The 14,603-nt window shown below is 41.2% G+C and overlaps 1 protein-coding gene across 1 annotated transcript in view; it reads left to right on the top strand.

The window, feature by feature from the left end:
- SLC9A9 (solute carrier family 9 member A9) overlaps window positions 1-14,603 on the top strand; it is a 464,704-nt gene that overhangs the window by 111,332 nt on the left and 338,769 nt on the right. The window contains exon 5 of the mRNA XM_060242307.1: window positions 9,313-9,428. Coding sequence (XP_060098290.1) covers window positions 9,313-9,428 — 116 coding nt within the window. The remainder of the gene's footprint in view (window positions 1-9,312; window positions 9,429-14,603) is intronic.

Genomic DNA, 14,603 nt, shown 5'->3' with positions numbered 1-14,603 from the left:
GAAAAGCAGGTCACAGAGTGGATCTGATGTCCAATATTGAACTCTGTGAGGATGATCTATAGGTGGGAGCCCCAGCATAAATTCTTTTCATAGGAATGGATCATTACCTGGTTATAGTCAAAGTTGCACTTGCTTAACTTTTGCAGCAGTGGAGGACTAGTTAGGATAGTTTACTTTCAAAGGTTAATGGTTTTCAGATGGCCTTACTGGAGAATTCTATTTCTCTGTTGAAGCTCTAGTGGACTTATAGAGCAGGGAACTCACCACAGCAATTAATATATGCCCCCTTTCCAGAAGTTAAGCTCTTCCATTGTTTACTGGGGAGCTCTGGGCAATGAGACAGTAGGGATAAGAACTAGGGCATGAATGAAGGGAAACTTATAATAACCTTATGACACATCCTACTTGAAGGCCTATCGTTTTGTGATGGTGGCAGCAAATAAATGTTTTTTTTCCTGTACGCCAAACAATTTTATTTACCTTATCCTACCTGTCATCTGTATGGGGCATTAGAACCTTCAATACTTTGCCCTGACTAGTTTGTGGAATTTTTTGTGGCTTAAAGAATTCAGGTCTATTTTGACTTGAATGCCACTTATATAGAGCTTCCTCTTTGTCTAATTATATTGAACAAGAGTCAGTTATTTACTTCTGAAGATGTGAACAAAGAGCTTGACCTCTTTGCCTCTCTACTTGACTTTTAGAAACCTGTAACGCTTGGGCAGGGTTGGCCTATTAATGAAGATTATTTAGTTTAAAGATTGTGAATCCTTCTCTCCATGAAGAATGAATGCTATTGATCCATGATGAAGCTATTTCAAGAAAAATTATTTGGAAATTAGGCCTGTTTCAAATATCATTCCTGGTTGATGTGTTCATAGATTTGGTCTAGTTCCAGCTTTAGGCACTTGGGAGTCAAACAAACTACTTAGATGCATTTGTTGTTGATACAGGCCTTCTGCAGACAACATTGTACATATTTAAAACAATGGATGTAGAGGGAAGCCATCATGAGCATGCTGGCCCCATGCCCTGCTTAAATGCTATCACTGTGTTTTGAGCAGTTTGCATGTGTGCAAAGTATGCATGTGTAGCAACTACCACTATGTATGGGGACTCTACTTTTCTTTAGAATTTCCCAATCACGGGGTCAAAGTGTATACCCATACACTTCATAGTATTAAGTTAGTACCCATGTAAACAACATGCTCATGAACCTCCACTAAGCGGGGGGTGGGGCCAGCTGCTCATGGCTGCTCCCTCTGTATGTGTATTGAATTCAAATATGTAACATCATCTTTATCCTTTGTAATTCATCACCATCTTAATTAGTTTATTGACTCTCAGTCATATCTCATTCTCTACTGGTGCTTAGTTTTGATTTGAAATAACAGGCAGAGGCTTGGTTCAGTAGTACAGCACCTACTTTGCATGCAGAAGGTTCAGTCCCTGGCATCTCCAGTTAAAAGTAGGTAAAATAGAAGACCAGATAGTGTGGACAGCTGCTGCTATGCACAGTAGACAATACTGAACTTGATAGACACATGACTTGACTAGAATAAGGCGCTGTCATGTGTGTTAATAAAGAAAAGCATTAATTTAATTTTTTGTGAGATTAGATACTAAACAAAAGCCTGGGGAGAGCATAGAAAGAGAATTGGGCACATCTGCCAATAATCAATGCAGTGGTTTGAGTGTCAGACCAGGGCCAAGGAAATTTGGGTTCAAACTGTCAGTCAGTCCTGAAGTTCACTGGGCAGCCTTGGAATAGACATTCGTTAGGCCTCACTTAAATATTTGTTTTGGAAATTCCTATGCCTTCTCTCTCTCTCTCGGCTTGACTTCGCGAACGAAGATTTAAGAAGGGTGCAGTAGTCCACGTCTGCTGCAGGCTCGCTGGTGGCTGACAAGACCAATGCAGGACAGGCAGATCCGGCCACAGTGGCTGCAGGGAAAAGTCTGATTTGGGGTTGGTGCTGTAGCAGTGCGATTATTCCTCAATCTCCTTTTGTCCTCAAGACCAGCTATGCGTGCGTTCTCAAAAGAAGAGACAGCCTGGTGGATGGTGTGCCTCCATGCTTTGCGATCTGAGGCTAGGTCAGACCACTGGTGATGGTTGATGCGACAGGTGCCAAGGGATTTCTTCAAGGAGTCCTTGTACCTCTTCTTTGGTGCCCCTCTGTTTCGATGGCCGGTGGAAAGTTCGCCATACAGGGCAATCTTGGGAAGGCGGTGGTTTTCCATCCTAGAAATATGCCCTGCCCAGCACAGCTGCGTCTTCAACAGCAGTGCTTCGATGCTTGTAACCTCCGCCCTCTTGAGGACTTCAGTGTTGGTCACAAAGTCACTCCAGTGGATGTTGAGGATGGTGGAAAGGCAGCGCTGATGAAAGCGCTCAAGGAGTCGCAGGTGATGAGGGTATAAAACCCACGATTCGGAGCCGTAGATGAGGGTTGTCATCACAACCGCTTTGTAAACATTGATCTTTGTGCCTTTTTTCAAATGCTTGTTGCTCCACACTCTTTTGTGCAGTCGGCCAAATGCACGGTTTGCTTTTGCCAGCCTGTTGTCAATCTCCTTGTCACTCTTGGCATCTGAGGAGATGATGCACCCCAGGTAGCTGAACTGCTGGACTGTCTTCAGTACTGATTCACCCACAGTGATGCAGGGAGGGTGATAATCTTCCTGGGGTGCAGGCTGGTGGAGAACTTCTGTCTTCTTCAGACTAACTTCTAGGCCGAATAGCTTGGCAGCCTCTGCAAAGCAGGACGTCATATGCTGCAGAGCTGATACCGAGTGGGAGACGAGTGCAGCATCATCAGCAAACAGTAGCTCTCGGATAAGTTTTTCCATTGTCTTGGAGTGAGCCTTTAGTCGCCTCAGGTTGAACAGGCTGCCATCAGTGCGATAGCGGATGTAGACACCATCGTCATCATCTAGATCTACTGTGGCTCTTTGAAGCATCATGCTAAAGAAGATCGTAAAGAGAGTTGGCGCGAGAACACAGCCTTGCTTTACACCTGTGCCTATTGGGAAGGGCTCCGAGAGGTCGTTGCAGTGTCTGACTTGGCCTCGCTGGTCTTCATGTAGCTGAATGATCATGCTGAGGAACCTTGGGGGACATCCTAAACGTTCCAAGATTTGCCACAGGCCTTTCCTGCTAACGGTATCGAAAGCTTTGGTAAGGTCGACAAAAGTCACATGTAGACCCTTGTTCTGTTCCCTGCATTTCTCTTGGAGCTGCCTGAGAACAAATACCATGTCGGTGGTGCTCCTGTTAGCTCTGAAGCCGCACTGGCTCTCTGGTAGGAGTTCTTCTGCAATGGTGGGCACCAGTCTGTTCAGGAGTATTCTGGCAAGGATTTTGCCTGCGATGGAGAGCAGGGTTATCCCCCGGTAGTTGGAGCAGTCTGACTTTTCCCCTTTGTTCTTGTGTAGAGTGATGATGATTGCATCGCGAAAGTCCTGTGGTAGTTTGCCTTGTTCTCAGCAGGTGACAAGTACTTTGTGAAGTGTGCTATGTAGTACTGTGCCCCCATGCTTCCAGATCTCTGGTGGGATTCCATCAACTCCCGCTGCCTTGCCACTTTTCAGTTGCTTGATGGCTTTAACAGTCTCTTCTAGGGTGGGGATCTCATCCAACTCTGATTTCACTGGTTGAAGTGGGGTGAGGTGGATTGCTGAATCTTGAACTACGCGGTTGGCACTGAAGAGAGCCTGAAAATACTCCGACCACCGGTTCAGTATGGATGCCTTGTCTGTGAGGAGCACTTGGCCGTCTGCACTACGCAAGGGACTCTGAGCCTGATATGATGGGCCATATACTGCCTTCAGGGCTTCGTAGAACCCTCTTAAATCACCAGTGTCTGCACACAGCTGGGTTCTCTCTGCAAGCTTGGTCCACCACTTGTTCTGAATGTCTCGAAGCTTGCGTTGGAGGTTGCTACATGCAGCGCGGAAGATTGCTTTTTTCCCGGGACAGGAGGGCTGAGCAAGATGTGCTTGGTAGGCAGATCTCTTTTTCGCTAGTAATTCTTGGATCTCTTGATTGTTCTCGTCAAACCAGTCCTTGTTTTTCCTTGTGGAGAACCCGAGGACTTCTTCAGAGATCAACAGGATGGTAGTTTTTAGGTGTTCCCAGAGTGCTTCTGGAGAAGGGTCTGTGGGGCAACTGGGGTCCTCAATTCTTGACTGGAATGCCTTCTACTTATTTATGTAAATAAACTACATTGTGTCCAAGACCATTAAGTGATATTCACTAAAGGCGCGGGAGGGGGGGCAGCTTTAAATTAAGTATGATTTGATTCTGAGTTGGAGTAGTGGCCATATATTCATGATTTTTTATTGTTTGTTTGAACTTCCAGTTCAAGCTTTAAGTTACAACTATAAATGTGAAACAAAAATATTCACATTCTTCATATAGCTAATAAAACATGAGGTCCATTATCTGCTACCTGTGTCTAGAGCCTTCACATTATGAATAGAAATGTTCAAAACCTTCTTGAGAAATTTGGAACTGTATGTACTGTACTCCATGTGATACCCAATAATTCTAACCATTCTAATCTTTTTTCCATCTTTCTGTATAAATGTACTGTCTTTTTCAGTTTCTGCCAATATAGACCTGTCTGTCAATCCTTTCAGGTTCCCTGTCTTTGTTATTACCTTCAAATATATCTAGGGGACATAAATATTCATCTGACGCTGCTTTGATAGAATTATACTCTTAACTTGCAGCTATTGATATATTAAGATAGGAGCATCCCCTAGTTTCTGTTTAATGTCAGACAGAATCATGCCATCTTTTGTACAAGCCAACAATCATAAAACATGCAGCTATCCATGGCTTAAAGTTGTTAAGATTATATGCTTCATGAAATGTTATATTCTCAAGCACAGGCCAACAAAGGAAAGACTGCAATCCTAACAAAATGTTACATTGGCCCATCCGTATGATAGAGCTGCTTATATAATATTCCTTCCCAGTTCAGATCTTTGGTGTTTCTCTCCAGATCTATATATCAATGCCTTCCCCCTCCAATTCCCAATGAAGGGTCTGAAGACAGTACATTAAACCAGGGATGTCAAACTCATTTGTTATGAGGGCCCGATTTGACATAATAAGACCTTGTCAGACCAGGCCATGTGTGTCATAAAATGTAATGCCAGATAGCAGAGATATGATATGAACTTTATTAAGGGCACAGACACACAATTAAAGAGTGTTTTACTTAAATCATACTTAAACCATTAGCATGCTTGCAATATTTTAACAGTCTCTGATAACTGACACCTCTTGCTCTGAATTATTGCATCAAAATCTAGAGACAATGTTTGTGCTGTAGCAATCTTGAGTATGCTGTTCAGGTGTTGTTCAGGTGTGTATCTGTAAGTTGCAAACCTGCTTTTGATTTATTGACATTCAGGGTGGCAGGGTGGATCAAGTCGAGTGGGCTGCAGTTGAATCCAGCGAAGACAGAGGTCCTTTGCATGGGCCGCGGCGGGCCAGGGGAGATCTCCCTACCAGCTTTTGACGGTGCGTCGCTGATACCAGTGCGCAGGGTCAAAAGCTTGGGAGTGCTTCTGGAGCCTTCCTTGACAATGGAGGCACAGATAGCTGCCACTGCCAAAGCCGCCTTTTTCCATCTTAGGAGGGCGAAGCAGCTGGCCCCTTTCCTGGAACGCGGCGACCTGGCAATAGTGATCCATGCAACGGTCACCTTGAGGTTGGACTACTGTAATGCCCTCTACATGGGGCTGCCCCTGTACCGAACTCGGAAACTACAGCTGGTGCAGAATGCGGCAGCCAGGCTGTTAGTGGGACTACCTCAGTGGGAGCATGTGCAGCCTAGATTGCGGGAGCTGCATTGGCTGCCAATTGTGTTCCGAGTTCGTTACAAGGTGCTGGTTATTACCTTTAAAGCCCTATATGGCCGAGGACCTGTCTATCTTAGGGACCGCCTCTCTCCATATATCCCCCAGAGAGCACTGAGATCTAGCTCCCAAAATCTTTTTAAAATCCCTGGACCAAGGGAGGCCAAATTGAAAACAACCCGGGAGCAGGCCTTCTCAGTAACGGCTCCTCATTGGTGGAACCAACTACCAGCGGAGGTTCGAGCCCTACGGGACTATAATCAGTTCCACAGGGCCTGCAAAACTAGCCTTTTTCAAATGGCCTACAAGATTGAATCCTGAAATGACACCTAGCCATCTGATATACATCTAATGTTCGCACTGTAGCACCTTAATTGTAATGGTTTTAACTAATTATTTATTTAATGTATTTTAATGTATTTTACCGTATAATGTATTAAATGTAATCATGGTACTTCCATGTCTGTGAGCCGCCCTGAGCCTGCTTCAGCGGGGAGGGCGGGATATAAATAATAATAATAATTATTATTATTATTACAGAAATATCATGGTCAGTGCTTTGAGCCGAAGACCCAGAGGGAAACATGAAATGGCTGGGCTTTTTTTGTACATTAGCTGCTTCATGTGCTGGTCAACAATGTGTGAAGGCACCATGACACAGAATGAGAGCTATGTGTTTGTCTACAAAACTATAATCTTCCCCAGAGAAATAACTACAACACGTATGAGGCAGTGTAAGAACAGAGAGACAACCAGTATAGTGGTCAGTATCAGCCTGCTGTCTGGGAAGTCTAAGTTCAAAATCCCCAATCAATCAAAGGAAATCAAAGGAAAATGTGAAAGAAAAATCAAAGTAAATGTGCTGGGTAAACTTAGTCTGGACACACACTCTCAGTCTAATCCTGGCTTGTTATTTCTCATCTGAATAGTTCACATTGCTTTCCTATTGAGAAAGACTGGGTCATGAGAGCATGAATGCAGTGATAAAGGGAGAAGCAAACTCAGCTGTACCCATAACAAGCCCAACAAAACTCTCTCTCTCTCTCTGCTGGTCCTAAAGGTGCTTTCTTTGTATCTCTCCTGTGGGATCAAGGGAACTGGGCAAAGGAAGCTCTCCCTCTTTCCCTCCTTCCCCAGGGGAGGGGGAGGATCCTCAGCCAATAGAAGGAATAGAGGCTTGGCTCAGTAGCTCTGCTGGGTGATTGAGAAAGCCTGGCACCTCAGGCTTATCAATCACACAGCAGAGCTACACAGCCAAGCTCTTCCATTGGCTGAGACTCCTCTTCCCTCCTTCTCCCTTTGGGAAGAGGGAGGGAGGAAGAGGGAAAGAGAGGCTATTTTGCTTCACTGCCTCCTCACAGGGGAGAAATTTAAAAATGGTGATCAAAAGAAACAGGAAAGGGAGAAGGAAGCAGATGATGGCCAGTTGCTGGCAGATCTGATTGAATCCCTGTGGGGCTGGATTAGGCTTGTGAGCCACTCGTTCGACACCCCTGAATTAAGCATTTTATATTTTAAAGATTATTTATCATATCTGTGTATTTGAACAAAATAGGAGTCAATTGCACCTTTAAGACAACTTAGTTTTATTCAGAACATGCTCGGGGGTCGCATAACTAGTTAATTCCGATAACGAACGAGACTCTGGAATGCTAACTAGTTATGCAACCCCCAAGCACGTTCTGAATAAAATTAAGTTGGTCTTAAAGGTGCAATCGACTCCTATTTTGTTCTACTACTTCAGACCAACATGGCTGCCTATATGGATATATCTGTGTATTGTTTTTATTGGTGCGTTTTATATGCTGTTAGCCGCCTGAGTCTCATTAGGGAAAGAGGGAGCAGGATATAAATTTGATAAACAAATAAAAATAAATAAGCATGAGTTAGTGTAGGAGGGGCTTCATTATTCCTCCCTTTCCACCCTGTATACTTCCACTTGCAGAAAAAAGGCTTGGGAGGGGCTGTTTGTCTTACTGCTGGTTCCACATGTCTGCTCAGCAGCAAGACAGTTGGGGGTGTACTATAATGTTCTAGTATAATTACTGCCCCTAATTTAGAGTTTTTGTGCTCGTTGATAAACATGTGGCTCTCCAATGTGTGCAGGTTCTTCAGCTCACTTCTGTGAAAAGGGAAACTTTGTCCTTTCCTCAATGTGAACGCAGAAGCAATTTCTAGATAGAAGAGCTCCACATGCATTCCACCTAGGGGAGCTCCATCTGTGCTTTGTTGTTTCTACAGTTGCAGGAAACTACCATATTTTGTATCTGGAAGTGATCTGAAGATAAACTGATGCAGAGTGTATGTGGTTGCCACACATATCAAGTACTGAGAGTCCCAAATATTGTCATTAGATATATTAATATTTGTATTGCATGATAAGTAGTATAAGGCATGTGATAAACTTGTTTTTAAGGCATTTTATAATATTGATAATTTTGAGGGGGAACTATTTTAATGCTTTTTACTTGTGAGACTCTTTGAATAGGTTTTTGGAGAGGTAGCATACCTATTTTCCAAATAAGTAAATTGGGTGTTAGGACAGAGTTGCTACTGAGCTCCCCATGCCATTGACCCAAACCTCAGAAATAATCTTATGGTTGTCAGATTCTGTATATGTTCAAAAGATGTCAGAACTGAGAAAATAACATTAATAACTTATGAGCCAGTCACATGGTCTACTGTACCTTCCTAAACAGTTATAACCTTCTAAATCCAGGCAGGTCAATGTGGTTAAGATAAACTATGCATAGGAGTTAAGTGTTAGCTTTGTAACTGTTGTGTTACAGTTAAATGTACAGTCCAATGGGATTTTGGGGGGGGGGGGTTGTTTTGCAAAAATTGAGAAGATTGATGTAACACATTTTCTGACTTGACTTTCTGATTGATGGTTTTCCAGAGTATTCACATCAATCTTGTTTTCAGTGACTAGCCTGAATTTTTTAACATAGCCTGCTGTACTTTTAGCATTTTACAACAACATCAGCAAAAGCAATGAAAGTTGAGAAACAATTCTTTTCGTGGTGTCAGAACAAGTCGACAAAAACAATTCATGTCACACCAGTTGGGTAAAGAGGCTGTAATATTTGACAACTGTTCTTGATAATCTCTTCTGCAGTTTACTTTATCTTATTTCTGTAAAGCAAATAGCTAAATATGTTGTCATCTGTCACCAAGTAAATAAATGCTAATATTCAGTGGAAGTGTGTATGCTTTTTTTTTAAATGTCTAGAAAATTTTGATACAATATTTCAGGATAGAAACTGAGATTTACATGACAGCAGCAATTTGAATTGGTACTGCTACAACAATATGTATTGAAAGAGTTGCATAAAATAGACTAGTTGCTGAAACAAATACTTCAGAGATTGTGAGAAGAAGAGAGCAAAAGATGCCACAATAGTTTTGAACAGCTTCTTTTTATTTCCAATCCCACAGGTTGATAATGTATGGGTTTGTAAAAACCATGGTCCATCTCAGGCAGCTGAAGAGTGGTGACTTTCACTTCACTGACTGTTTGTTCTTTGGTTCTTTGATGTCTGCTACAGATCCAGGCAAGTAAAATGCATTATGATTACAGTTCTGGCTATTTCACTACATGCTGCAAGGTCATGAGTAGAGCACAAAGGGTTTTTCTTCATTTGATCCTGACACAAAGTAAGCCAAAGCATAGGCTCAGCATCAACGCACATTTGGTACATATATAAAAGATGACATTGATGGGCCCTCAGGCTTTGTAGCACTCTCCCTGGCATATTGACTGTGAAGGAATCTGTCTCCACTGATTTCTATGGACCTTACCCAAAAGTATGTGTTAATATTCATATTGGAAGTTCATCATCAATCAGTAAGTCATTACCATCTCTTGTTCAACTGAACAAGAAAATTCCTCTCTTATAAATAAGTCTTCAGAATGCACCAAAGCAAATATAATTTATGTTTTAGACTTGCCTAGGATCTTCATTTTCAGTTTCCCACTGTCCCATTCACATTTGCTTGAATGTTATTACCATCAGTCAAAATGATATATACATGTTTTAGGGCTCCAATCAATTGCCAGCATTTCTCAAAAGTAAAATCCAAGTCAAGTTGTAAGTTTAGTGTCTTTATTTATTACAGAAAAAAAATCCCCAATCACCTGAGAACTCTTGAGCGCAACCAGATAATTAGTGGTTGCAGGTGCAAATTTAAGTGTCTGAGTTTTGAAATTCATTAATGTGCAATTATTAATAAGTGGCATTTAATCCCATTTGTCTGTTTTCCATGGTAAACCTTGCAGTTGTGATATTTTTTTTCCTGTATTTTGGAGGCTGTTCTCATTATAGGTTCCTACTTGAAAGCTGGTACTAGGAAACATTTTCAATTAGGTACCTGAAAAGAGAGAATTTAATTTTCTTTTTTTAAAAGGTTTGTGTACTCTCAGGCTATATTTCCTAAAATAAAAGAGTTTTGTATTTTCTATTTTACTCTGCTGAAGTTAAGACATTGAAGATGAGAACAGTAACAGCTGAGCTATCCAGTACATATTTTTTTAATCATAGCAAGAACTCATCAATCTGTATACCTAAATAATGTATATTATATAAAGTAAGTCTGTACCTGGACAGAAACATAGATTCAGATCTATGTTTGAGGCACACAAATTAGTGTCATCAATGCATTTCTAACTCCATCTCCAACATTAACAATTTTTATAGATAATAAAACAGAAAACATATGTGAGTCATCATACTATAGTAGCTTGCTGGGTGACCTTGTGCCAGTCACACACACCCAACCTATACTGTCTCACAGGCTTCTTGAGGATAAAATGGAGAAGAGGAAAATTATGTAAGCTGCTTTAGTAATATATAATATGGTACAAACTCTTCCGCTTTACTACATTTAACCATATCCCTAAGCCAAATTACTCTGTTTGTAAATTACATCTGCATGGACTCCATAAATACCTCATATGGATTTGCAGAGTTTGGCCCAGTAGATGCTCACATGTAGAGGAACAAACATGTTCAGAGCTGTGAAGCAAAGTATCCCTGTTTCCTCACAAGGGTTAATGTGAATATTAGTAGACCTGCTCCAGCTTGCAGCTGTCTGTAATTGGGCCTCTCTGCCTACACCATCTATTATAAAGTGGGCTCAATCAGCTCTTTGTCAACAAGAATGTGTTTATTCAGAAGAAACAGTCAGTAATGACTAGCTATATACAGCTGGAGCAAGGGAAACCACATCCTGCAGGCAGGCACTCACCAATCCTGTTTCTCTCTGCAGGATCCTTCATTTGTATTTCCTTATGATGCCTTGCATCCTGATTGGCTGATGCTAGGAGAACAGCCAATCAGAATGTAGGTATCAGGATCCTGGCTTCCAATGGATACCTGCCTCAAGCCCAGCCACAAGCTCAATACATAACATCATCCGTATCTCTTTGAGGGCTGGAGTCAAGAATGTGGTAATTAATTCTTCTTGGGAAGCTGTGGTCCACTGGATGGGAGGGGGAAGAAGGAGTGGTGTTGTAATCTTGTGGTTCCAGTGAGCATGGGATGGAATTGGAGCATCCTCTGATGCCAGATGTGTTGAGATTATAATTGAGCTATGGGCCAGAGAGAAGTCAAGCTAACTTCATGATTTTGCTTAATAGAGACCTACCATGTCAAACTCTTATTGCAATGAACACTTAAGCCTCTGCCTTTTGAAGCTTTAAGATTGTGCCATCTAATACCAGGTACCAATATATTAGGTAGAAATAAATGCTTTACTACATTGTTTCATGCTGCAAGGCTCTAGAGACTGTGTTGCCTAGCATTGTTTGTTCTTTAAATATATAATAAACGTCATATATTTTACCAAGGTCTGATTTATTGTGCGCATATAGCCGTGAGGAACCTTACAGCCCTGAGCACTTCCAGCTTGTCCAAGAAGTAATTTTCAGGGAAGCCCTGGCTTGGGCCCTTAACAAGGCCCTATGATGATATTTTGTTAGAGTCAGTTTGTGAAAGAGAATCAAAGAAAGCAAAAGTGAAAAACACTGGCACTGCTGCTGACCACTGTTGTGCAAAGTGAAGGCCTACAGAGAAATCTGCTAGCTTCAGCCAGCATCTGAAGCGCATGGATTTCCCAGCAGAGCAGATATTCAAAGGGCTGCTGCTTGCATTACAGTAGAAACTGTTAAAACTGCAGGTCAGTCATGCCTCTGTTGTTGCCATTTCTCTTGTAGCTCAACATCAAACAAAACTTCCAGAAAGACTTCATACCCCTTCGTATATTGTACCACTTCCAAACAGGGTGGTGGTGGTATGCATAACTGAATGTTCCACCATATCAAATACCCCTACCTTTGGAAAGGGTCATGGTAGAAAGAAAAGTTCCAGCCCACTCTTTTCTCTGACATGGTAATTTTGCTTGTAAAGAGAACTTCTTTTTACAAAGGGCGAACATTCCAGCATGTGCTTTTCCCACCTGTATTCAGAAATGACACCACACAGAACTGGCTGTGCTAGATCAGTTCTGAATGCCAGTATGCTTGGGGTACTGACATTGTAGTCCAAAATTACTTTGAATACTTGTAATACTTTCCCCCACAACTTGACATTTAAGGTGAAGGGAACACATTTGCCTCAATAAAGGCTTGTTGAAGCAGAACTGTTTCAGAGCTATGTGAACTCTCTTACCTTCATTTAGATTGCTAATCATATTGCTCTTTTAAAATTTGGTGTTTCTATGGTTACAACCACATGTCTGATGTGGGTTCTCCTGTTTTTTTCAATCCATACAAAACAGCTGGAAAATGTTTTATATTTTGTATATGATAGGGAAAAAATAACTTGGTAATTAAAATGCTCTATTGATGTTTTCTTTCTTGAGCTAAACCTTGAGTAGGAGGGCTGATTAGCAGTGCCAGGAATCTATAATTACAACTGGAACTGTTATTTTTAGCAAGATAGTTTTTCAACATGGTTGGTTTCCCTGAGAAGGCTCTTCTCTTGTTTTCATCTGACTCATCATTGAATTCAGGTCTGTTGTCTATGAAAGAACTTTGTTACAATAGAGGCTCAAAAATTTTTTGCCAGCTGTTCCTTTCCTTGCTTTTAAAAAAAATAAATTTTGTGTCTATAACTCTTCCTCCTATTGTATGTTTGGTGCCAGTTTGGTGTAGTGGTTAAGAGCATGCACTCTAATGTGGGAGAACGAGATTTGATTCCCCACTCTTCCACATGCTGGTGTGACCCTAGGTCTGTCACAGTTCCCTCAGAGCTGTTCTTTCAAGAGCAGTTCTTGAAAGAGCTCTCTTAGCTCTGCCTACCTCACAGGGTGTCTGTTGTGAGGAGGGTAAGGAAAATGAGATTATAAACCACTACGAGACTCCAAGTCTACGGCGGCATATAAATCCAATCTACTCCTTCTCCTCCTTGTTTTATTAATGGTTTGATCTATAGCATTTGATGCACACTCCTCCTGTAAAGTTCCATGTGGTTATCAGTTCTTCCTAGGAGACCCTGCCTTGGCCCCTATATATTGGTTACCCTCAGATTAGGTTATGGTAATGTGATCCACATTGGGCTTCCCTAAAATGACTGTCAACAAAGATTAATTGACCCAAATTGCTACTGCAATTTGTTGTCAGGGGTCAGCTGCTGGGAACACATATCACTAGTTTCCTGGCAATTTCTTTAGTTATCTGTTTGTTTCCTGGCACAATTTAAGGAGCTAGTTTTGATGTTTGGAGTTCTAAGCAGCCTGAAATCAATATACCTGAGGACTAAGGTGACACTTACATGTACCTTTCCACCATGCAACATTTTGTACAAGTCCTCCTAGATTCCATCTTATCAGGATATTAATTTGTCATCAACCAGGAGCATGAAATTCTTTGTAGTTCCATCAATTTTATGAAACTCTCACTCTCTGTAGTTGCTCATCTGGTATTATCTCTCCTGTCTTTTGGAAAACAGGGTCACATTTCTTTTACTTTTGATTTTAGTGTCCTTTCAGAGGCACTTAGAATTACTGTAGTTTTTATGTAAGGTTCTCTTTTTTATTACTAGTTTCATTGTGATGATTTGGTGTATTTATTGTTTGCTGTTTTTATGCTTATTGTTGGATTTATAGATTAATTTATGCTGTATAAGCATGTTGTTCAGTTTTATATGTAATTTATATAATATTTATATAATGTACATCATTTATATGTATAATATCAATGTAACGGATAGTGCTGATTTAGTGATACACAAATAACTGAATATGTATATATATTAAGGAGGGGAAACAGTGTAAGGAAACAAAAATGAAATAAAGAATCACAGTTCTCACCAGTGAGAAGTAAACACTAAACAAGGATTTTTCAGGTTGAAATAGCAAGCAGAAGAAATATGAAATCATTCCAATCTGTGGGCAGATAAATAAACTACATCAATCCAGAAGCATGTGAGATTTGGTCCTTAGCCTTGCCTGTAGAATAGATATATATTAACAGTTTCCTCTCCCAAGAAATAAGGACCTTTGCCCCTACCCCTCATAAGCATGCTCACAGTTTCTATCTATAAGTGCTTCAAGGTTGTTTAGTTACTGTAGAGTACAGCATGTACAATAATGAGCCCTGAAATTAGCCCTATAAATTGAATCATGCATTCCTAAAATTTCTCCTGCTGAGGAAGGAATCACCCATGTAAAATGATGGTTGGTGGATGAAAATGTTTATCGCTTCAGTGCAAGAGAATGCAGTTGCCCAT

Source organism: Heteronotia binoei, chromosome 6 (genome assembly GCF_032191835.1).
Source record: "Heteronotia binoei isolate CCM8104 ecotype False Entrance Well chromosome 6, APGP_CSIRO_Hbin_v1, whole genome shotgun sequence".
Classification (NCBI taxonomy): Eukaryota; Metazoa; Chordata; class Lepidosauria; order Squamata; family Gekkonidae; genus Heteronotia; species Heteronotia binoei.
Note: the sequence above shows the minus strand (reverse complement) of the source record. Positions and strands in the feature narration are given on the sequence as shown.